General features: G+C 32.5%; 1 protein-coding gene across 3 annotated transcripts; it reads left to right on the forward strand.

Moving 5' to 3' along the window:
- On the forward strand, positions 1 to 26,304 carry LOC148612753 (uncharacterized). 3 transcript variants are annotated; one of them, XM_088594465.1, is made up of 10 exons: positions 1 to 23; positions 5,375 to 5,420; positions 7,534 to 9,250; positions 10,140 to 10,342; positions 14,421 to 14,613; positions 15,421 to 15,547; positions 17,203 to 17,322; positions 18,654 to 18,741; positions 19,157 to 19,286; positions 23,921 to 26,304. In XM_088594465.1, exons 2-10 carry the CDS (start codon positions 5,388 to 5,390, stop codon positions 26,164 to 26,166), a joined length of 4,857 nt encoding a protein of 1,618 aa, XP_088450591.1. In that variant the 5' UTR covers positions 1 to 23; positions 5,375 to 5,387; the 3' UTR covers positions 26,167 to 26,304. The 3 variants fall into 3 exon arrangements, with proteins under 3 accessions (XP_088450591.1, XP_088450592.1, XP_088450593.1); XM_088594466.1 differs by having other exon boundaries at positions 15 to 365; XM_088594467.1 differs by lacking the exon at positions 1 to 23 and adding an exon at positions 1,243 to 1,319.
- The last annotated feature ends 314 nt before the right edge of the window (positions 26,305 to 26,618 follow it).

Raw genomic sequence — 26,618 nt, forward strand, 5'->3', positions numbered from 1 at the left:
CTGATCCGTAAATTATATACGAGGTTATTTTCCTCAAACGTTAAAAAAACCCTACTGTGGTGTTCTCCCTGAGTAGGAACCATAGGGCTCCGCCTCAGGAGGCTAAATTGCCTGACCCTACCCACCTCTCCCTATTTCCAGTGGCAATCAAAATTTGTTGACCCCATTGTCCTTGTGTCCCATTTCTTTTTCATTTCATCATCACTTCATGTTCATTTTATCATCAATTTCATGTTCATTGTCTGAATATAGCCGAAATATTGCTGCTCGGACGTTAAACCCCAACAAACAAACAAACATAAATGCAGTGACTTTCCTCCAGTCTTAAGTATTCCCAGATGAGTTCAGTTACAACAGTATACAAAGTTTGTATATTTGTACTGCAATATGAGACCTTAAGTGCTCTTCATGAAACAAAACTTTATTTATTATCTGAAGTTAAGTAAAAATTCAAAAATGAGTCCGGCTGGATTGCTTCAGTCCTTGCTCTGTTAAGTTAGGCCACCATAAACGCCCCCGGTCCCCCTTACATAAACATTCACATGATAAAAAGATAAATAAATAAAGACGAACTGCTAAATTGCTATGGAGTACTATGAAAATGACGCAAAATATTTATCAGTTTTTGAAAAATGATTTCTTTTAAAATACTTTTGACAACAGTTTAGCCCTATCTGATATCAAGACCAGAATATTATATAATTCAACAAATAATTAACACAGTGAGGACCTTGTCAAGGCATATTTTGATTGTACTTAAATTCAGATTTCGGTGACAGTAACTTACATGTACAGTGTGCTGATTTCGACAAGCATGAAGATTTTGTTTTTTTGATAAATAAATGAAATTGTCACTTGTTTTAAAACAAATTTATCCTGTGACTACCGAACTTGCATAATGTGATATATTCTGCAATGGCTTAGCTACAAAAAGGCCCTGCAGTGTAACAGTACCTGTTGTTATTCATAACCAGATGAACAATACCTTTCTACTTAAATTGATAATTAAGAAATGGTAAAATATTGATCAAATAAATAAAGATTCCTTCACTGTTGTAGATACGAAATCAATCTTATGAATTTTATAAATCTGACGGTATTCAAACGCTAAACTGTTGATCTTGAACTCAGTAATAAAGACTTAAAGTACTTGTATGCAGCATGCTATTAAGCCATAACAGGTACTTCTAAAAGACGTGTATCTTTATCTATTTAGATATAAACATGTTATTTTTTTTTAAAACAAAAGTCTGCAACACTAAAAGGATAAACATGATATGTTGTTTGTTAGGAAAAATGGAACCTCTTCCTGAAAGAAAGTAAGTACACCAAAGCATTATTTGTCAAAAGGAATGCATTAATTTAGTGCTAGGCTATTGAAAATTATGAGCATCTCCTAGCAGATCAGTGCGAATTTCAGTTAGCTTGCAGTACATGGTTTTGTGGATGTACCCTAGTAAGTCTAACTCTTCAAACATGATTTTGTTCCGCCAAGCAGTTATCTTCTTTTTTTAAATGTGCACACTCAACAGCTACATGTATATATACATGCGTGCGGTGACAATAATTAATGATATGAAAAATATTAAGCAAGTTTTTTTTTTCAGAAGGCACAGTCTTGTAAGTTAAATCGGAATAGATTAACTTTTTTTTTACATTGCCCATCAATGGTATAAAAGCATGTCAGCAGTTATTTCAGAATTTACGATCTAACAAATATGTTGTTTTTTTTTAATACAAAAAAGAAACAATTGTGATAATGTTAGCTAGGAAAAGCCGGGTTTCGCAAAAAAAAAAATGATTAGAAAGTAAATAAAAAAAACCCCAACTAAACAGAAAATTACTTACCGGCTTTATTTTTTAAATTAACAACTTATACTTCTTATCTGGAATTATTGCTGGAAAGAAATACAGAAGTTTTTTTTTACAAAACCGGTAGCTTCCAAACCCTATTTGACATGACGATGTGAAAATAAAGATATCAGGTTTTTAATCAACTAATTATAATAGGACGATTGTATTTAATTTTGACATTAAATATTTATGAATTAGTTATAATTATAAGTTTCTTTATACAAAACCTGAACTTCTATTTTATTAAATGTCGTAAAAAATGCTTTTTATTACTTCCCGAAAAAGTATTTTTATGAAAACAGCTATATATACCATTGCTAGATAAAATTATAAACAGCAAAGAAAATGCATGTTAGAATTGTTTATGAATTAAAAGAAAAAGATATAAAAAGTACATGTTAGCGTACTCTTCCATCAATATATGTAAGGATTTAAATGGACATTCATTATATCGTGACATATCGCGATCCGTGATGATTCAATGTCCTGACGGATACCCAACTAGTCTGCGGTGATCCGCGATTGTTCCACGATTCCTCGATATCATGATGACAGGTTGTCACGGACGATCGCGAAATTCCTTCACGGATCACGACAAATGTAAAATTCGCAAGGTGATGTCTGTAGATGTGTAGTGCTTGTAGCATTAACCAACCAGTTGATTTTGAAATCTTGTGACCCAGTTCAGGAATTTCCTAGATATCATGCAATACATGTATGTGCAATGTATATTTTTGCCAATTTGAACTGCTTTATAATATCAAGTTGATATACAAAAAATATATATATGAAGATTTTTCACCCTGAAAAAAGTTCATTCTGTCAAGATTTTGGATTTATTTCTAATTTAATTTCAAATATCTATACATCAAAATGTAGAAAAAAATATAAGCTTTAAAAATATGATAAATATTTTGGGCAGACATTAAAGAAAATTCAGATATTTTTTGTTTTGTTACCATACCCCTGTAAAAAACTGCCCATATCACGTAACCTGTCAAGATTTGTTCCCTATAATATTCTCAAAAATGAAATATATTATATCAAAATATACCATTTAAGAAAGGGCTATGTGAATATTTTATAACAGATATTCATAATTTAAAAAATAACTTTATTTGTTCCCACATCCTATACCAAACTGAAAATTTCCTGTTGCAAAAGTTCGTCCTGTCCAGATTTTGAATTTATTTCTGAACATATTTCAACAAAATATATAAAAAGGTTTAAGATTTAAGAATATGTTAAGGATTTTTGATAGACATGATTAATTAATTTTAAAGTATTTGGTGTTTTGTTACCATATGCCTGTAAAAAATGACACAAATCACAGAACAGAATACATTTGTAAGTCAGCCCTGTAATGATTTTTACTCTTTAACTGACTCAAAATGAAATAATTTTTATATCAGAATGTACCTATTAGTACAAGCTTTAAGAATAAGTAAACCTTATTTGACAGACATGACACATTTTATCAATAAAGAGTTTTATTCACCAATATTTCCCCCTTTTTCATCCTGTTCAGTTTTTCACTTTATTTTATGACATTTTCCAAAAAAACTTTATATCAATTTAAAGCACTTTTATTCTTCTTTAGAAATCATTTTAAATTTTTGAATTCCATTAAGTGAAACTTAAGTCATAGCCAAAAATGTGTGGGAAAATGCCTGTCCTGTTTTTTTCTCGTCCTGTTTTTAGACCAACCCACATTTCTGTATATTCTTTGATTGAAACTAACATCTATTCTATTGTTGTATAATACCATTTACAAATTTAAGATTATCTTTTTATGAATAGTGTATTTACAAAAAAAAATTATTTTGTTCATTGCATTTTACTGTAAAATTTAAAAAAGATATGATACATTCATTTAGGTGTATATTGTATGGCATGCCAACCAGAATTGTATTACATATCCACTTACTTTAACTTTTGACCATAATTTTTTTTATAACTTTCAAGTAGGCTTACATATACATATGTACATGTTTATGATTTAAAATGTTGCAGACTGGCTTGAAAATAGGGTTGAAAAGATTTCAAGTCCACATTTATTCAGATTCTTGTCACAAGTGGTCAAAGAAATGAATTCACATTTTTGTATTTTTGTGAAAATGAACTACGAATGTACATTTGTGTACAACTCCCCAAAAAACCTATTTTTTTATGTGTAAACTTGATAGAAGTTGGAAACGAAATGTTTTACAAATGAAAATATTATTTTTATCTCCTGGTCTATGATCTGTAAATATTGGGATATTACCTCATAAATATTTTACCCACTAATACTTGTAATTTCATTATTTTCATCTTGAACTTAACGTGTCTTCTCCACAATGATCAAGATAAATTTTGAAAGGCACTTTGTCTCTTATTTGTATTTAGTTTCCTTTTACTTTTGAAATGTGGCTATTGTTCACTGATTTATTATTCCTAAAATTCATTACTCTTTGTTACAAATATTGTTGGTAATTAAATCTTGTATAGGGCCGTATAATATAAGTACATGTACATTTGTATCAAATTTTCTCTGACTCTTGTTATCCTCCTCTTTTTAAGTCACTAAAATTGTTAGCGACTTTTTGCTCTCGTAATGTTGGTACTTTACTTTTCCCCACATGATTTGCATAATTATATATTACTTCACTATATTATTCTGCTAATCGGTACCATGTTAACTATCATAGCTTCATACGAGATCAAAATGTAGTTTTAAATATCTTACACATATGTTCTTTGTGTGTTTTTTGCTTGTATGAGAATGGGAAGTTTACATTAAAAGATGAAATGATTGGTTAGCATTGAACATTACCCAGTTTCCGATTCAGACACAGAGGCTTGATCGTTACAATTGACTGTATAGGTCATATACATTATCAGGGCCCCGATATCTATATGTAGTCATTGCCAGGTGTTTAATCTGGTTCTGTGGTCAATATCATAAGTGACCCAAAGATCACTAAAAATTTGAGAGAAACTTGTGGAATGAAAACCATACCTGTACTTTTTGGTAACCGGTTGATTTGATTAAAAAAACATTCGGGTCATTTACGGTTTCGAAAAATCAATCATATCAAGAGTACCAAGATTCAAGCAGAAGTCACTCAGTTTTAGATCATATCACATTCCTGCCATTTCAGATGTAGAAAGCAAGCTAAAATCAATGGCATAGAATATTTGATGATTAGCGACTTTGAAGACTTCAGTCTTTGATTTATTTTGATATTTTTGTGTTTGGTTGGAGTCTGAATGATATGCCATACAAATTGTTGGATTTTAAGAAGTACTGTAGAATACCACACTTAAAACAGTCCTCACCACATTCAGATTGAAATTAATAATTATGCATGTTACACCTACATGTACATGTGTGTACCTACATGTATTCTGGATTCATTTTCATGCTTTCACATGTGTCCTAACTTGCTTCATGTTACTTACATGCTTACTTTATATTAGAAATATAGATAAGTAAACTACGATACATTTGATATTTCGTCTCTTACTTTTTTTTCAGTCTTTAGTGGAAGATGTCACTAAATGGAGAAAAAGCTTTTACAGAGGTTAGTTAAAGATTGTTTAGTGGGGAAATGCATATACATTTTTGATTGAATTACATGTACATTTATGACTGAATTACATGTACATTTAATAAATTACCGTAACTAATTTCGCCAATTTTTTTTAGATAACTCCTCTGAAACCTTACGTGTACATGTAGTTGCCCATGTTTCAAAACTTGATAGGTTTAACTAACTTATTGCCCTCTACAAACAATCTCCTATTTGTTTGGTTCAGGTGGCTCTGGGGGTGACTGAAGCTACTCTTAAGTTACCAATGAAACCCTATGGAAAACACATTTGGTCCTATATCTCTGCCTTTTTGTGGCTCGGGTGGTTCAATGGATGGGAGGAATGATGTAAGAGTAATCAAGGGAACCAAGATTCTATCGGAAATCAAAAGAATGTAATCCAGGGACAAAGACCAGACATGAAAAACAGACACACACAACAAAGAACATAAAATAACCAAAATAATACATTTGTACAAAGTATCAAGAATAAATGGAACTCTGACTCCACTAAAAACTAGGAGTATATTATTTAACTCTCTAAAACTGGCAATTGAGATGACCACATGATTTCTGTAGGTGAGCGATTCAAACTCTTTAGTGTCAGTCCCTGTAAGAATCAGGCAGTTGGTGAAACATGGTATGAAAAAAACCCACCATTTTGATCGTATAATTTGACTACTTGCACAATCAGAATCAAGGAAAACAGACAAGATTTTCCATATCATGCTGGACCATTGAGTTACAATTTCATTGAAGTGCACTGAAAAAGCATTTCAAGGGCAGATAACTCAAAAACCTCATTTTTCTAAGATTCTATTGAAAAATTTCTGCTCAAAGCTAGTGATGCAAAGATCAAATAATGGTCTTTTCAAATAGAGATACATGTAGTTTCCTTGAGTGAAATTATATTGTCAGATCGGTGGGGTTTTGACATGCATGTTTCTGATTTTTCCCATTTTGCCTGATTCTTACAAACACTTACACTTAGGAGTCTGTAGATTCAAAACTACTCCACCTTCTTGTAACTGTGAAAATATGAGTCAATTCATTTTTAAATTGGGAAATTGGGGATACTTGTACAAAATCTTAAATTTATAATTAAAATCTTTAATCTAATCTCATGGAGGTTAACAAGAAAAACACAATTTATTTTACCAGAAAAAACATATTCAGCATTTTAACTACCAATTAAGAAATTATTTATCATATTCAGGATAATTTTTTTTTAGCTATTTCGTGAACATATTGGGAAACTTACAGTAGGGGAAAGCCGTATTTAAAGTGTGTAAGTTATGCACACCATATTATTGTACTTATTTAGTACCGTTAATGATGAATTATGAGAAACATTGGTCCATATCTTTGAATTTGTGGTTTTTCCAAGAAAAAGGTACAATGTACATGCAGTGTTCTCTTCATAAATTTGAAGTAGCACAGTTCTTACTGGCAAAGCAAAATTATTTAGACTTTTCCCGAAACTATTTTAACACAATGCTTAGATTTATAATGCTGCATGGCACAGCACTATAATGACCCACAGATTTTATTGCTTTATCCAAGTATTTACACCTCATACATTTGTAACATCCAGAAATAACTCAATCTAATTAAAATTAGACCTATCAATTGTTCCATTCAGTCACTACATGTACAATCTAACAACACTTCATTCTACTTTCTGTTTAGATGACCTGTTCAGAATCCTCGGGTTTTCCCCTTTGAATAATGCTGTCAAAATCATTGTATTCATTACTACTTCAATCTAATTAAAATTATACCTTTCAATTGTTCCATTCAGTCACTGCATATAGGATCTAACAACACTCCATTCTACTTTCTCTTTTGATGACCTTTTGTATCAGCCAGTCAGATTTCATCTGTCATGATTTTGAAAGCATTAGTCAAAGGGAAAACCCTGAGGGTTCTGAAAAGGTCATCTGAACAGAAAGTAGAATGGTGTGTTGTTAGATTATACGTGCAGTGACTGAATGGAACAATTGATAGGGTTAATTCTAGTTAGATTGGAAATAACTGTATGGCCTTAGCCGGCGAAAATGGTATTAAAATAAAAAAATCAATCAATCAATCTCATTTTATTTCAGTTTATACAGTTTTGTACTCCATATCTTAAGGAAGCTAAAGCTACAGAAATACTGAAGTTGTTAAGGAAGCGATTCAATGACTGTAAAGATGAATTTAAAAATTCTGCAGAATTTTTAGATCTTATTGATATTACCATTGCCAAGATAGAAAGTGATCGTCATAATATCTTTATACACATACGGGACTTTCATAATGTACTCAAACTTAAGAAAATTGATAAAAAGCGGAAAAGAGATTCTGAAGAAGGAAGTACTAATTGTGAAGTTTCAGTTAAGGTGCCGAAGATACATGTGGAACCCAATACTGGTCCAATACATAAGAATGCTATCAGTGACAAGAAAGGTGTGTCTGAATCGTCAAAAATTTTGGACGATGATGACTGTATTATGATTGGTGATAGTGACGATGACGTGGAAGAATTATGTCCACTGAGTACAAAAATATCTCAGTATTGCACAATTGGTCTCCACAATCAATTACCCAATAATGCAAAGCAGTCTGTTCTTAGTTTTGATATTAACAATACAAAGGAAATATCGCCAAAGATCAAGGATTCAGGAAGATGTAAATTGTCCTTAAATAAAAATTTGAAACCTCAGGAGTCTTCTGTGAAGGTAAATGAAAATATATTTCAAATTCACTTGTCATGTTCAAGTTTATATAGCTCCAAATCTGAGAAATCTTTCTTTGCTAACAATGAAAAAAGTCTTTCAAAAGGTGGCGAGTTACAGTTAAAACAACCATTAAAGAGTAAGAATGAAAGTCAAGCAGCTAGATCTACTATTGTGATAGAAGAACCAATAATTCTTGATGATGACAGCAATGAAGCTGATGGAGAGGCTAGTGGTTGTCTAGATAAACAAAAAGAGAATGGTGATAATGTCTTAACTGAAAACAATAAAAAGAAAATTTGTTCTATGGTGAGCACATCAAGTAAGAATGTGACTAAGAATCAGACAGGTAATGTGAATAAAGTTTCAGGTGATGCCCTGAAAGATGTGGAAAAAACTGTGCTTAATAATGAAAAAGAAAACAATGCTTTGATGAGCAAGACAAAAGGAAGGGTGAAATTTGTTGAGATTATAGATTTAAATAGTGACAAAAACATTCCAGAAATCATTGATGAAGTTGAACTTGAGGATGAGGCTCCAAAAGTTGAAAGTCCACTTCCTGATGAAGTCAAAGATTCTGGTTGTTTGATGAATATACCAGAAAGCAGAGTGGAACTCTCAAAAGGAAGGGCATTGGAAAGTGATGATTCAGTTTCAGATATTGGTAATAAAGTTGTTAATGATAGGACAAGTTCACTTGCTAAAATCGCTCAAAATCCAAATTCTTCAAATAGCAACGTGAAAAAGAGAATTGAATTTTCTGTGGCAGCAGATTTAGAAAGGAATGAAAAAGTTTCCAGCACAGGTACTATGAATGAAGTTGTGGACAAAGCTGAGGAGGAAAATTCAAATTCTAGAACTTTTGAGGAAAGTTTAGCAATTGCCTTTGAAACAGATATAGCAGAGGCTGAAAAAGAAATTGGATTGGGGCATGAAAGAGCTGCTGACCAAGATAAAAGATGTGACAAGCCAGATGCTGAAAAAGTTGAATGTGACAGCACTGCGAGTGATGCTAGTCCAGATAAAAAAATTGTGCAGAAAGGTGACAAAAAAGAAAAGACCTGTAGCGATGATGCAGTAGATATCAGTCAAAATGAAAAATGTGGTAAGCCTTGTAATTGCAAATGCAGGCTTAGACACTAACAGTGGTCTGGTAGTCCTGTGCCCACCTAATTTGAGAGAGAACTACCTTGAAGTTTTAATTGATAGTCCTTTAGGCTACTTCTAATTTATTTTTAGATTTTTATAGTTCTTAGGACAGGACCACAAAATAATTTTGAGGACTACATGTGCCTAATAAATCTGTTGAATAGTCATGTGGGCTACCTAGTTAGAGAAGTTAGTATCAAACCCTGAAATGACTAAAAAATTATTTTACTAAAATACATGTACTTCTTGTAAATCTCAGGATGTACTTTTGTACAATACACAAAATGTACATGTAGATGTACAAAATGTATTATATTGTAGAATGGTGTGATTGACTATTTCAGTATCCATTGATAAATATGTGTATTATTAACTGTGAAAATACTTTATTTTGTGGATACCAATATTTGTGGATTAGAGAAGAAACTCTAGTTTGTGATTTTTGTTAATTCGTGATTTTAGATTTTCAGTATACACATCAATGAAAATTTCCTTTTTGATGGGAACCAAATTTCGTGGATTGGCCTCCCCATGAAAGCCACGAACATTGGTACCTCATGAACAATAGTACTTTCACAGTATTGCTGAAGGGTAATGTTGTTTTTTCGATGAAATTTTTTAGTAAACCTGTTAAAAGTAAACCGAAATTATGAATATATTGTATATGTACATGTACATTGTTTATGTACATTGTTTATCCTAGTTTTCTCATGAAGTTAGTGATGTAAAATATACTTTTCTTAATCTGCAAAAAGGATACGGTACATTGAATATCACAAACAACATTTCTGTAACTACATATACCTAACGTGAAATTACAAAATGCTAAGATTCTTTATTTCAAGGGACAAGCAGTGATATGGATACAGCAGATGATGAGAAAGAAAATTGTACAGACAGAACTATGGAAAATACTGAAGCAGGAATTAAAATGGAAAATACAGAAACAAAAGAAAATAGTACGGAAAATACAGAACTAACAACCAGAAATGACAAGGCAAAGACAGGATCTAAAAAACAAATAAAAAGATTGGAAAAATTATTAGAGGTAACATTTAGCTGCTGTTAGATAAGAAATCAAACCCCTAACTTATGTACACTCCTTGAAACGTTCACGTTTCCTATTTTAGCTTTAGTGCATTGTTTATCATGTGTTTACACATTGTTTTGTGTTCATATAAACGCACGTTACAAGTGTTCGTTCAAATGCACGATACGAGCTTTCATTTGAATGCATGATAGAAGCATTTGTTTATTTTTTAATTTGATTATTTCCATGGTTCAATTGTTATTTTTTATATTTTTTGGTATTATTAATTAATATAATTTCATTAATTTTATTTTATATTTTTTCTCTCTGCGTTATTAGCTCACCTGTCCAAAGGCCAGGTGAGCTATTGCCATCAGTTGGTGTCTGTCGTTGGCATCGTCTGTCGTCATCGTTAACAATTATACAAAACTCTTCTCCTCTGACACTACTTGACCAATTGAAACCAAACTTGGTATGAATGTTTCTTTGGGTATCCTGCATAGAACTGTTGTGGGAATTTTTGATCTGTCAAAAAACATGGCCGACATTACTTAAAATAGAACATAGGGGTCAGACAGTAGTTTTCGCATAAATCTCCAAAACCGTTAGGTTCAGGTGAATTCTGACGTGGGTAAAAGTGTTCAACATGATGAGATCTATCTCTGGTCAAATTTTGGTTTTAATCCGTTAATCCATGTTGGAGTTATTGCCCTATTTCAACGATTTTTGCTATTTTTAATGTTATTTCTTTCCAAAATCTTCTCCTCTGACACTACTTGACCAATTGAAACCAAACTTGGTATGAATGTTCCTTTGGGTATCCTGCATAGAACTGATGTGGGTATTTTTGATTCGTCAAAAAACATGGCCGCCGTTACTAAAAATAGTACATAGGTGTCAGACAGTAGTTTTTCGCATACATCTCCTAAACGTTAGGTTCAGGTGAATTCTGACGTGGGTAAAAGTGTTCAACAAGACGAGATCTATCTCTGGTCAAATTTTGGTTTTAATCCGTTAAGTCATGTTGGAGTTATTGCCCTATTTCAACGATTTTTGCGATTTTTAATGTTATTTCTTTCCAAAATCTTCTCCTCTGACACTACTTAATTAATTGAAACCAAACTTGGTATGACTATTTCTTTGGGTATCCTGCATAGAACTGATGTGGGGATTTTTGATTCATAGAAAAACATGGCCGCCGTTACTAAAAATAGAACATAGGGGTCAGACAGTAGTTTTTCACATATATCTCCTAAACCGTTAGGTTTATCCAAATTCTTTCAGTAGCTGAAATGATCTATATTATTAGGACTACAAATGTCTTCAGACTCCTTGTAAGAGTTATTGCCCTTGAATTTTTCAATTTTTCAAGGGGAAAAATGACTTTTTTTTAATAGTTTTCAGTCATTATCTTGATAAATATGATAGATTAAAAGAAACTTACAATTGTTGAAAAGATCTTATGATAGTCCTACCAAAGACTTCTTTAGTCAAAATTGTTGGACCACTTCTTGTTTAATTTATTGTCTTTGAAAGGCAAAATTCAAGAAGGTGAGCGATCCAGGCTCCTGGGAGCCAGTTGTTTGTTAAAATTATTATTTTTCATTGTTCATCTATCATGCGTTTAAACGCACAATACGAGCATTCATTTAAACACACAACAGAAGCGTTCATTTATCGTCCATTTGGTGAGCGTTTATCATGCGTTTGGGTATCGTGCATGTGGGATACCTAAACGTCTGAAGGAGTGTAGCAGTATATTGTTTAAATAGGATTCTTGTATTACAATGTATTTTTGGTTTGGAAAAGGCAGGTTCACTGCATACATTGTACATGGAGTATAAACTCCTAGACTCAACATTTGGCAAATACTCCAGCAAACAAAGTTTGGAGGGTATATAGGATTCACACTGTTTGTCTTAACATCCGTCTGTCTGTCCACATTTCTTGTATGTGCAACTCCTCCTTAACCGCTGAAGGGATTTTAAGGAAATTTTGTAGGAAGGTATCATATGTATCATATGTATCATATATAGATATGCCCTAACTCCAAAGGGAGATAATCCAATTTAAGACATGTTTTACATGTTTAAATCAAATACATTATGTAAGTGCAACTCCTTCAAACCCCTCAAGGGATTTTGCTGAAATTTTATACGAAGGTTGACAGTCTTATGTAGATATGCATGAAAGAATATACTTACTGTCGGATGACTCCAAAAAGAGATGAACCAAATTAAGGGTTTTACATGTTAATACCCTGTATGCACAACTCCTCCTAAATTGCTCATGGGATTTGGATAAAATTTATAGGAAGGTCTGGTATCATATGTAGATCTGCATAAAGAAATATAATTACAGTTACATGACTCCAGTGAGAGATAACCAAACAATTGCTTTACATTTCAATCCATCTGAAGCTGGGGTATACACCTCATTGTGAGCTTGCTCACATTGTTCTAGTTACAACTGGATGTAGAGCGAAAAAAATTTGCATATACATTGTCTTATGTAAATTAAGTAGAAGGTTTAAAAAAAAAAAAATTGGACAAGAGGTGATTTACATGTATGCATGTCAAAACCATCCTAATTCACTTATACATGTATTACAAATTATACTGTCCAGATAACCAGGCTTAGTTTGTCATTTGGTTTGTTGCATTTATGAGATAAAAATGAAAAGATTGTACAAGAAATTGGCAATTTGGCAAGAATTATCATTCTTGATTTGGATGATTTAAGATGGAGATGAATTTAGTTTTCTCCAAAGTACAGAGGTGTATAAATGCAGTAAGGACTAAAGTTACCTAAACATATAGCCTTTGTACATTTAGTTTTTAAAAACTGTGTTTGATGGGTTGTCTGCATCTTGAATCACCTCAACCAATGGCAATGTGTGAATATTATTTGAATCTGTACACAAAATCAAATCATAAGGGTCAATATATGGTAATGGGATTGATCAAGTTAAAATCGATAACATTTTATTATACTGTTATTTTGTTACGGATTCAATATTTACATTTAAAAAACTACAATATTATTGAGTAATCCTATTTTTTATAAAAAAAAATGTATTCAACAGAAATCTTTTTATATACTGTATATACGTGCACATGTACTCCCCTAAAAGTCTAAATTTTAGCTTTTAGGTGAGATCTATATTTGTATCTTACTGTACGTGGCAAAAATTCATCAGGAAAATGTTTACAAGCTTGATAATTGATATGAAAGTGTGTAATCATACAGGTTTTTAACCTGTTTACCCAAATGTGTATTGTAAACCATAATTTTATTAGGACTTTCCCTTAAACTTTTTTGTGCTAAAATGGCCTTTTCTGGTTTTATTTGTATTTCCTGCTTAGTTATTTTGGGTATTGATTTTTACCTGTGTACTTGTATAGCCAAAAACTTAAAAGATCCTACCATAAAATGATCATCAGGCCAGGGTTGGGGTAATCATAATCAGTAATCGTAATGGATTATAATCCCTCACAACTAAGTGAGTAGTCAAAAGTAATCTGTGATCAGGCGCTTATGAAAAAGACGGAAACATTTTTTTATATACCAGTAAACATGTATTGGTTATTTTGCTAGGTGGTTTGATAGGTAGTATAATGTTAGAAATACATAATATGTAAGCTGTACATGTATTATGGTTTTTGAAATCTCAAATACCATTTAGTGTGGTAATTATCACTGGGTGATATTTTTGACATATTTTGGGTCTGGCTAAAAATGCCATAATAAATTTGGCAAAATATTTACTTACGGCTTTAGCAGGTAGACCTAGATTAAGGGACACAGCTCTTAATTAAAAATCATTGGAACGTTTGTATTCAGCATTTTACATCCATCCTATGCAAGCTTCTAATTAACTTGGATTCATTTTATTCTGCTTCAAACGAAAGCTTTAGAGGCTTTGATGAAATTGAATTCAATACTCATATCACTGATTTCATGAGTTATGTCCCTTACCCTAGGTCTACCTCCTTAAGAACTTATATGATTTTGATTGCACTAACACTGTTTTTACCGTCAAAAACTGGTGTGCATGGTTTGAAATACTGTTCTTAAAGTGAAGTTTCTTTTTCAGGATTTAAGAAATAAAATTGAAGAACTGCAGGAAAAAGAGGTTGGGCTTGATGAATTGGATGATGATTGTTCAACATATATTCTACAGGATAAATATGAACGAAAATTTGTCAAAGTATGGGACAAATTATGTGAACTACAACAGATGTCTAATAGTTCAGGTCGACCAGTAGACAAGAAATTTATGTATACAGGTGAAAAATGTGGCACAAATAAACTACATGATAATGAGCATGTAGCGATATTGTTGGCCTTATAAAAACTTCCTCATCACTTTTTTATTGGAAAAATATGCATCATTTTTTAATTCCAAAATTAGAAAAAAATGTACCATGTGTACCAAACCATAAATGATTAATTTTATAGAAGATGTCAAGAAAAATACAAGTCATAGATGTAACTCTGTAATTTCAGAGGTAATTTAAAGCAAACAATATTACTGACATGTATTAAGTCAGTTGTTTGCTGGGTTGTAGAATTCCCATTTATAAGCTTACAAGGCTGATACCTGTTGACATACTTAGGTCAAGTTAAGGAGGTAGACCTAGGGTAAGGGACACAACTCATAGAAATCATTAGAACAATTGCATTCATCATTTCATCATTTTACACCAATCTCATATTAGCATCAAAGTAACTTGGATTGATTTCATTCTGTTTCAAATGAAAGCTTGATAGGCTTTGGTTAAATTGAATGATACAAACATATCACTGATTTCAAGAGTTATGTCCCTTATCCTGGTCTACCTCCTTAAGTGTTCCACTTCAAAATTCACATGTAAGTATTTTAACTTCAACTATCCTTTCTAGTACAGTGATGAAACCATGGGAGAGTTCTGGCTTTGGAATTTCCCCCTTTTTCATCAGAAAAATGGTTAATTTTGTGCAATATTTTGGGCAATAAAGAATGAAATATAATCAAGAACCACCCCATTTTTATTTCTAGGTCCTGCTCCTGAAGTGACCGGTACACATGTGTTTCATATTCTTTTTTTTACCAGGAACTCGCTATCCAGAAATTAACAGAAAACTTGTAAAGTTTGTGAATAAGAGAAAGATATTTCCAGATTATCATGATGTAATGGCTGTCATCGTCAAGGTCAATCATGACAAGAAAATTGGACTCAGGTATTGTTACCTTACAATTTTAACCTGCCTCACACCACCTTGGTGTTCTAAGGGTATCATGCTTGACTTAGAGAAGGCCATGGGTTAAATCCCTCGCCCACTCACAACAAAGATTGTTAAATTGGTAGTTACTGCTTCTCCCTAAAACATGAAGTATTGGAATGGATATAGTGATGATTGGTTGGCTCAGGGTCAGAATAAGGTGTTGGAATTGGATGGCATGCCTACATATGGGCTGGTGCTTCTATGAGCTAGCACAATCACGATCTGGCTCAGTGTTTCAGACTTGTACGAAACTGGGTATGTTCTATTGGTCTGTTCTAAATCATTCTTGTCCTGAAATGCATGAAATATCTGCCATACTTTAAATCATAGTCAATCTACCTTTGTCTCCAGCAGTGAGAGTAGGTTTAGTAGTGCCTCGACTCTGTCTGTCCACCTGCCAAGCCTAAAGGGTTACCTTCTTTGTGTCATCTGGAACTTAAGAAATATTCATTACACAAGCACATATATAATAATAACTGTACATATCCCACCACACGAAGTTGCGAGTTATAATATGATACCCTCAGAAAAGTTGCATGCCATACGTCAGTCAGTCTGCCCTGCCCTGATGTTTCCAAATGTTAACTTTGGAACGAATCATTGAATTTTATTTAAAAACTTTGCACAGTTGTTAAGTACCAAAAGTGACAGAATTAATTCAATTAAGAGCAAAATCCAAACTGTAGTTTTCGAGTAAGGCAATTTTGAACATTCCCCTTTTTTCACCATTGGATAACATTACAATCATTACATTAATTGTGTGTCTGACGAGGGGTGACTCCTGGTTTAAAGGTCCTTGGCATTAAAGCGGATCTTCCACACTTAGTAGGAGCATTCTACCATAAGAGTCGTGAGGGAATTCAAATGATAATAGATTTCTCAATTCTTATGTTCATCAGATTACCAAGGATATCATACAATATTTCTTCATTTTAATAATTTGAAAACTTACTTTGCAGTGAATTCATACAGATATTTTAAAATGATGGAGCATGAATGGAGGATAATTAACAAACTGTAAAGCGAAGGAAAATAACTCTTGGTTCATGGGTTGGCCTTGTAACTTTAAAGGGCCCCTTCCTTTTCATTTTCTTAACAACAAAAAAATACTTCCTTTATAACTTTCTTGCTTAAAACAATCTTTTGGGGATGGAGTTATTAAAACTAGAAAATTAAGATCAAGCAGAAATCTTTCATCATACACAAAGGAATAAGTCAAAAATAAATTAAATCCTCAAATTCATATACCTATAGTTTGTTAAAATTTTACTAACAACCATAAATCCAAAAATATGTATTCTTTCATCCTGTCTTTTATAATGCACATTCAGGTTTTGTGTCAATTATCTTGACTCCCAGTAGATGGATTGTTTACAAATTTGGTATGTGGCTTTATAAAAATAGATGTGACATATGTTGTAAGCAGCTTTGTTTGCTGTGCAGTATCAGCTACATGGATCTGTTTTGTGGGAATTTTCACTATTAGGAAGTTGTCTTTCTCATTTGACTTTCATCTTTGTATACAAAAATATACATGTACCAAAAACTACCAAACTTACTAAACCTTTTCCTCATGCTGAAAAAAAACAATTTCTCATCTTTATTTGCAGAACACATGACATTGAGAGGCTAGCCAGAGAAGCATTCGTAGATATAGGGAGTAACCTGCAGGAAAGAAGAAAGAAGGACTTGGCTTGTACTTCTGCTGGACATCTTAAAATTACAGAAAAGTAACTATACTTGTTAGGCTATTGTTTTGAAAACATTTCAGTTCCATCAAAATTATGTTTATAGTTATTTTCTTTTTAAATGCTTTATTAATTTTATGTGCATACTAAACTTATGGTAATTGTAAATGTTTATGAAATATATTTCCAACTTGTCCATCCGAAACCCAAAGGTGAAGGGGGCATTAAGTTATAAATATTGCCTTAAAATATCAACTTTGTTGTAGTAACATAAAAGTTGTTCATAACATAGTAAAATACATAAATATAAGGAAAAACTGGCATTGGTTCATTGTAATGACGTTGTAATGATGCCCTAGTTTGACATCATTTACCAGAAACTGGTGAAAATTGTAAATTTTGTTGTTTTTTCAGACATTTTACATCTAGAAAAATATGTCCACACCCAAGAAACAACTGTTATATTTTTACATGTGATAAACCATTTTATAATGAATGTATTCACTAAATATGATGTTGGTTTTTTTTGGGTGTGGACACCATTTCCTTACAAAAAACATGACTGGAAAGTGACCAAATAGTACAAATTTTACAGAATATCTGAATATTTATAAACTTCAAGAAATTTTTCTGCCCTTTCAATGTGAGAATCATCAGATGTCTTTATGTTTTGTCATATGTAATGGATTCAAATCTCCAAATTCACAACTGAATTATTCAACACTTTATGATTAATTTTCAGTTGAAATTTAGGCCAATAAGACCCTTTATTGCCCCTTCTCCTTTGACCTTTTTCTTCTATATACATTCCCTGAACCTATCCGCACAGCTATTTGACTTATCAGTGAACGATGATTGAATAATCACTGACGGATTGAAAACCGATGACTGGTGAACAATCTGATCACAATTTTGTTATGTTATTTCATGCGTGATCCATTCATGTAAATTTCAGCATTTCTAATTGGTACAAATTAAATATACATGTAGTGCCATATTAAATTTACTTTGAAGTCAGCTTTTCGTATTCTAAGAAAAGCAGATATAAAGGAAAATTTATGTCCTAATTTATATCGTTCATTGAATTTGTGTAAAGACAGAAAACCAACACAAACCAATGCTAAAGTATAGTAACTGATCATCAGTCACATTATGTAAAATGGCCTAAAGTGTATCAGGGGAACTTTTTGTATTGACCATATTCAAATTTTCTATAAAAAGTTAGTGATTAAAATTGTTAAAGTTAATTTTCATAAGCATTGGCTCTGGTACCTGATAAGCTTTTTCCTAACTCCTATTAACACTGTAGCTTGACTAGGTGTCTTGGTTTTGTCAGGATTCTCATTTTTGTTATTTTTTTTTGCTTTTTGTAGACTTCCTGAAGATCCAGCGCTGCATGATCCAGAGTTGAGAAAGAAATTGTTGAATAACAAGAAGATTTACAGAGAAAAGATGGATAAGGTAACAAAAGTAAATGGATGAAAATTTAGGATATCAAAGAGGCTAAATACATGTGTACATATAAGATTACATGTATTTTGAATTAGTTTTTCCTGAAAAAAATTCCCGTGGTGGGAGGGGGGTGGAACACCTAATTACATTATTGTATTTTAATAAGCTGTAATCAAAAAATGAATCCCACTACCTAGATAATAAAAATACAAGTGCAATCCAACACCCCTGGCTACATTTTCCTTGAGAAGCCCTTTTTAAACAATAATTATTTGTTAATTATAAACATAGAAACGGTGCAAATTAATGAGACGTTATTATATCCCTTGCATCAAAGTTGTACAGAGTATAATGTTTTGGATGTGCTCAATGAAATGATAAGGTAAAGTAATGAAATCAAAACACTGTTCTATCATTATTCAAGGTGTTATCCAAATACTCTGAGATGGCTGATTCAGTTGAGGAAGTAGAGGGAGAAGAGTCGGGAGACACAGATGATGATGAGGATGAGATACTTCAAGATCCCATTGAAGAGGTGCCTGAACTTACTACCAGTAAGGTTGTTAAATATGCTTTATTCAATTGGATGGTGCTGGAATAACTCACATTATGCTTGGTGATGAATTGGATATTAAGTAGCTGTCTTTGTAAGAATCATGCAGAATCTGAAAAATGTTATACACCCCAAAAAGGGCTACATATTTTTATTTTTGTTATTAAGTTGTTTTATGGGTCTATATTATGAAATGTGTAATTATTCATTCATATCTGCCTGCTCTTAGGAGATAATCAACATTGAAAATCCAGTAGACTCTATTGTATTTGAGTGTCATTTACAGAGTTATCTCCCTTAATTTTGAAATCTACAGTGTATTCTATATAATTTTTATCTCCTATGAACATGGGTTGCATGAAAAAACCACATGTTACTTTCTGTTTACCATGACATTTTAAACAAAATATCAAAAATAAAAATATATAGGGTTTCCAACCATGAATCACATGTTGCATGATCCTTGAATGGAGTGCTACTTTAATTCTTTTTCCTATAAGTAATTACTGGTATATATTTACAAGTAGCCTGGCTTTGCTTCTTATATACTTATAATAATAAATGTTTGCATTGATGTACCTGGCTTACAAAATACCAGCAGTGGGTTCAAAGCTAAATATGGAAAATGACCTTTCAGTTTTATTGTGATTTCAAGTTAGTTGCAAGTTCTAATTAGCAGTATACAGCACTTATTTTTATCAATTAATAATATATGGTATAGCAGGTTGTCAAATTTTTTAATTTGCTCTCTGAATATGGGTTTTACATTTTTGCAGACTTTATTTTGGGATTCTTCAGATTAAATGGAATATATGAAAAATATCTGGTTACAGGGGTTGGCCCTTCCATTTACATTGAAAAAAATTGGTTTAAACTGTGCAAAAATTTCTATATCAAAACCCCCTTAATAATAAACTTCTGAATTCAACCATGAAAATAGTGTGTTACAGGTATATTAAGAACGGCCAGTAACAAATTTAAATGTGTGTAGAATTGGTTGAAAACAACCCATTTCAAATCTCTTATATTTGTAGAGTTTTTCGACTTAATGATATCATATGACAATCTTTTGCAGTGGAAAAGTTAAATTTCAGGCAACAATATAATAGTACAGTAAAACCTTGTCTAAACTGAACCCTGAATAGACCAATCGTAATTATGAAAAATTTGAAAACCTGTCAAAACTGAACACTGAATTATCTGGAGTCCTTCCTGCACCAGACTATTTATAAAGTCCTTTGATGTCAACTTAAATGTATTTTGAACCTTGTTAAATCAAACACCTGTCTTCACCAAACCGATTTAGCAGTTGAAAGAGTGTTTGGTTTAGACAGGTTTCACAGTATAACCATCACTCCATTAGCCAGTTGATATCAATATAAAAAAAAAATCACTGAGTGGTTTCAGAGGGATTCAATGGAACCATAAACAGATAAAAATGTACAGACAGACAGACAATCAGATGAACAGACAGGCAGCTTTATCACTGTATACCTCCCACTTTTCAAAAGGGAACCTAAAGCATTGAAATTGGTGAAACAATATGCATTTCTATTTGATAGTTACTTTTTTATAGCCTGAACTTGGCTATTAAGAATTAATCTATGCCAAAAATTCTATGACTTTGATTGGTGCATTATAAGTTCGTAACATTAAATTGCTGTTAGTTGTTCATTTAATTTTTTATATGAAATTTAACTAATGCTCTGTCTGGTTAGAATTAACGACTACCATTTTCTATTTTTTTATGCTGGACAAAAAAAAATCAAAAAAATTCAAGGTCTTATTTTAATTAGACTGACTTACACTGAAATTGACAGTTTACATGATAAGATTTCTGAATGACTTAACTTTACATAAGATCATATGCATCCATTGGACATAAAGTAAACATAACCTCTGTAGCTCTTTATTTTCGGGCATGGATTTAAGAAAAAAAATATATCTCAAGCATGATGATGGAAATAAATGTCACAAGCATCCCTTGGACATAAAATAATCATAAACTCTGTAGACTCTTTTTAAATATGAACTTAAAAATAAAAATACTCCGACATGATGATAAAATGAAAAATTCAATCTTACTTTTTGCCGTGCAAAATTTGCAACTTGGATTTTTGAAAGGTGTATGACAGCCTTCTATATGAGTTTCCAGCCTGGCTCAGATAGAGAGTGGGTACATCTGTTTGTCCATTCATTCCAAACATACTTTGGGTTATCTTTCACTTTTTAGAGATATTCTTGGTAATTATACCCCATGCAACAAAGTTGTGAAGGGTATAATGTTTTATCCCCGTCCGTCAATCCGTCAGTCAATCTTCATTTTTGTGAACTCTTTTTCTAAACGCTTGCAGATATTGACATGATTTTTGGTATATAAGTTCACCATGATAAGTCACAGGTCACGTGTACGTTTCGTTCCGCTCTGATGATTTTTACTGAAATTATGGGCCTTGAATTTAGCAAAATTCACAGAAATAACCGTTTTTCTGACTTTTTTTTTCTAAACGCTTGCAGATTATGACATGATTTTTGGTATAAAAGTTCACGATGATAAGTTACAGGTCAAATGTATGTTTTATTATGCTACAATGATATCTACTTCAAATGGATCTAAAACTAAAACTCAAAGAAATCACAGTCTGGAGTTTGAATCTACCATTCTGAGTACCTGAATTTAGTTAGAAGATAAAGGTCTAAAGCCTAAAAAACACTCTTATTCCTTTTTTTATCAGGGTCCTTCTACATGTATTTCTCTTACGAACAAATTTACTTGAGTATCCAACATTGAGACGTGTGGGGTATGTGAACACACTTACTAAGGTTCTTGAATTTCACTTGCTCCACTATATTCCACTTGTGAAAAAAACTTGACTTTCTTCAACTCATAAAAAATAATCTTTAATCTTCACTCATTTAAGAACATTTGATTATACACCATGTATGATGTGTTTAAATTAGATTAGGATTGTTACTTACTCTAAATTTAGATTTTATAGCAATCAAATATTTGAAAAATTCTTTTATCATGATATTTGTGGCTGACATCATCAAAAAAGTAATAAAATTAGGAACTAAATAATTTTAGTTGAACAAAAAATATTGTATCTATTTAATGACTCTAACTCACTATGTGTATACAATCATTATATAATGAAACATTTTAACTTCACATTGATTTTTGCACAGCTTGGAGTATTTTTAATTGATTTTAAAGTCAGTGCACATATGAATTTTCAAGAAATTTTTTGCCCTACCAATTATGTTGAAAGACATTGATTTTATAGTATGAACCTGTTATTTTATAAATCTATTGATTAATACATGTATATTAATCTTTCACATGTTAGGTTCAGGTTCACATTTCTTGTATGTACAGTGAAATCTGTCTGAACCAAACCCCTCTGGGAATGAATAATTTGTTCAGTTCAGGCAGTTGTGGGGTTTACATAGGTTCAAAATGAATTGAAATAAATATGAATGGACCTCAGGTGATGTCTGGTTTAGACGAGGTACTGGTTTATTCAGGGTTCAATTTGGAAAAGTTACTGGTTTATTCAGGATTCAGTTTGGACACGTTACTGGTTTATTCAGAGGTCATTTTGGATAAGTTACTGGTTTATTCAGGGGTCAGTTTAGACAAGTTACTGGTTTATTCAGGGTTCAGTTTGGACTAGTTACTGGTTTATTCAGAGGTCATTTTACTTAAGTTTACTGGTTTATTCAGGGTTCAGTTTAGACAAGTTACTGGTTTAGTCAGGGGTCAGTTGAGGCAGGTTACTGGTTTATTCAGGGTTCAGTTTAGACAAGTTACTGGTTTAGTCATGGGTCCGTTGAGACAGGTTACTGGTTTAGTCAGGGGGTCAGTTTGGACATGTTACTGGTTTAGTCATGGGTCAGTTGAGACAGGTTACTAGTTTAGTCAGGGGTCAGTTTAGACAAGTTACTGGTTTAGTCATGGGTCAGTTTAGACAGGTTTCTGGTTTAGTCAGGGGTCATTTTGGACAAGTTACTGGTTTAGTCATTGGTCAGTTGAGACAGGTTACTGGTTTAGTCAGGGTTCAGTTCAGAGAAGTTACTGGTTTAGTCATGGGTTAGTTGAGACAGGTTTCTGGTTTAGTCAGGGGTCAGTTTGGACAAGTTACTGGTTTAGTCATGGGTCAATTGAGACAGGCTTCTGGTTTAGTCAGGGGTCAGTTTGGACAAGTTACTGGTTTAGTCATGGGTCAGTTTAGACAGGTTACTGGTTTAGTCAAGGGTCAGTTTATACAGGTTTCATTGTATATGTAAACAAAGCAGTTGATAATACTCTGTTTAAATATAAATTTTAAACTTTAATAAGCTTTCTATTGCTGAAATACATTCATCACACCTAGAGTACACACTCAGATTTCTTCATTGGTCTCAGGGTAGCATGCTTACATTGAGTTTGGTAGAACACATGTTCAATCTCAGACCATGTGACACTCCAAGGACTGCAAAGATGTTGTAATAGTTTCAATAGTCACTGTTTAGGGGAAGTTTTATATGTCTTATTTAGGTTTTTAAAAAAATTGAGTTATGGGTTTGTAGACCCTGTAGGAAAAGGGAATATATGTTTTTGATAAAAAATAAACTTATCTTATCTGATTTCAGTACTTGAAGGAAGAGGTAGCCCAGAATTAGAAAATCTGGACATAAAGGCTAAAGAAAAACAAATTTGTTTAACAAATGAAAACCTAGGAGAAGAAATGGAATCTTTTGTTATAGAAACTGACAATGCAGAAAGTTCGAGTTCCAAGGAAGTTACAACTGACACTAGTCTATTGACCTCAGAAATAACTTCAGGCGATGAAAGAACGTTTTTACAAAAGGGAAAGTTTAAATATAGTGAGATGGGTAATGAAATGCATGGGAGTGAAACTGACATAAGTATAGTAACATCTGAAGAGACCTCAGGGGATGAAAAAAGGCTTATGAAAGAGGAAAACTGCAATTACAATGATGGGGATATACAAATACTGGGGAATGAAAGTGACTCGAGTTTATCTACAACAGATATGACATCAGGGGATGAGAGAATCTTTAAAAAAGGAAAGAAAGACAGTAATTTGAATGAGAATAATGAAGGGCAGAAAAGTGAAACTCGCAGCAGTCTTTTGTCTGTAGTTGAAAAAACTGTCAATAAGGAATTTAATCCTTCTTGTAGCACTCAAACAGGTTTTTCTACCAAGGACAAAAATATGAATTCTTGCAGAAAATCTCAGTCTCTGTCACAGTGTTTAGTTGATCCTGGTAGTCTTGTTGATATTTCAGAACTAGACCAGAAACATCAAAGTACTGAATGTACTGAAGAATCAAAGCATGTTGAGGTGGGTAACAGCAATGAAGATTGTCCTAAACTATATGTTGCTGTTAAATGTGATGAGACCACACCACAAATTCTGAAAAATGAAGCTTCACCAAATAAAGTTACTAGACATCAGTTATCTGGAGATGATGATCTTTTCCAGTCTTCTGAAAATGATAATTCCTCTCCCTCCAGAAGCAATAGCCCTATTTTGGATATCATTAAAACATTAGAATCTGATAGTCATGAAAATAGTCTGGGAGCTCATGATAACCCATTAGGCAGTAGGACCAAGGAAACATTTTCTGATGGCTTAAATGAAACAAGTGAAAATCATGACAAAAAAGAAAAACCCAACAAACCATTGTTTGGAAAATTATGCACAAAATTTCTCTCAGAACCAACCAAATCAAGGGTAAAAAACTTGCTTCATTTGAAGAAAAACGATGCAACATCAGATAAAAGTAATGATCATGTAACATCAGAAGTTTATTCAGAAGAAGATCTGGATAAGTCAGTTGTTGTAAGTGATCAAATTGATGATACAAATTCAACAAACAGTCCAAATTCATCTATTTCATCTCATTCCAATGATGTTTTAGTGAAGAAAATTAAATTGACACCTGACATTCGAAAAAGAGCTTGTAAGTTGTTGTCTTCTAAGAGTAAACAAAAAAGAACTGGATTTCTTAATATTGATACTGAAAACAAGAGTTCATTGGATTCATGTGGTACAAAAACTCATCTTGATGATGTTTTGGTAGACTCCCTGTCATCATCTCCATCAAGCAACAAAAAAGGTCAAATGTCAACTTGTAAGGTCATCAAGAAGTCAAGGTCAAGTTCTCCTTTGCTCAATTCACCTGTTAGTTGTTCATTGGATTCATGTGGTACAAAAACTCATCTTGATGATGTTTTGGTAGACTCCCTGTCATCATCTCCATCAAGCAACAAAAAAGGTCAAATGTCAACTTGTAAGGTCATCAAGAAGTCAAGGTCAAGTTCTCCTTTGCTCAATTCACCTGTTAGTTGTTCTAGAGACTCTGAAGACATTATGTTAGTATCATTGGGAAATTCAGAAAATACTATAAGTACTATGAAGGAAGGTAGTCAGGAAAGGGAGATAAATCAAAGTGAAGAAAGTCAAAGAGGGGAGGTAATCAAGTCTGACTCACGTAGGGAGATACAAAGACAAGATTCTAAAAGTTCTAGTAAATCTTCAAGATCTAGTCCTTTTCTGAAAATTGTTGATGTCACAACTATTGATTTAGAGGAGTATAATAGTGACAATGCTGAGTCTACTCCTAAGAAAAAGTCTCCAGAAGTTATTGAATGTCTAGTCAGTCCAGATGAAGAAACCAAGCTGAAGACATCATCAAAATTTTCAAAACAATTTGGAAAGATGAACAAAATATCAAATTTCTTGTCATGTGGGAATAGCAGCAAGAAAGAGAACTCAAGAAAAAAGGATAAAAGTAAAAATACAGGTTTAATAAATATTGATGAAGATATGGAAGATGATGATGTCATAGTGTTATCTGATTCTGACTAAGCTCTTCTACTTTTTTTCCAAAAAATACTCATGTAAATAGTCTGTTCTGAATACAACACATTTCATGTTGTTTTTTTGAAATACCTTTTTTTGTCATATTGCATACTTGCATTTATTTTAACCTTAACTGTTTTAATTGATATTTTATGGTGCTGTCTTATTTTTATCCTACTCATCACCATCATAGTCTGTATATTCACTTTTTGAGCAATAACTTGAATTTTAGTTGACAGATTTAGCGGAAATTTTACATCAAAGTTCCATACCAGATCAGATAGGGTCAATTGATTTTAGGTTAATTCTGCCAACCGTTCAAATTCATTTAGGGGCATTAAAGGGCTGAAATATCCATTTTATAAAATGTACATTTAAAACCGTAAATTTTTGTAAGAATCAGGCAAAATGAAAAAAAAGTCAGAAACATGCATATCAAAAACATGCATGTCAAACCC

This window comes from Perna viridis, chromosome 7 (genome assembly GCF_037379345.1).
Source record: "Perna viridis isolate PV_CMFRI_1.1 ecotype Kerala chromosome 7, ASM3737934v1, whole genome shotgun sequence".
Lineage (NCBI taxonomy): Eukaryota > Metazoa > Mollusca > Bivalvia > Mytilida > Mytilidae > Perna > Perna viridis.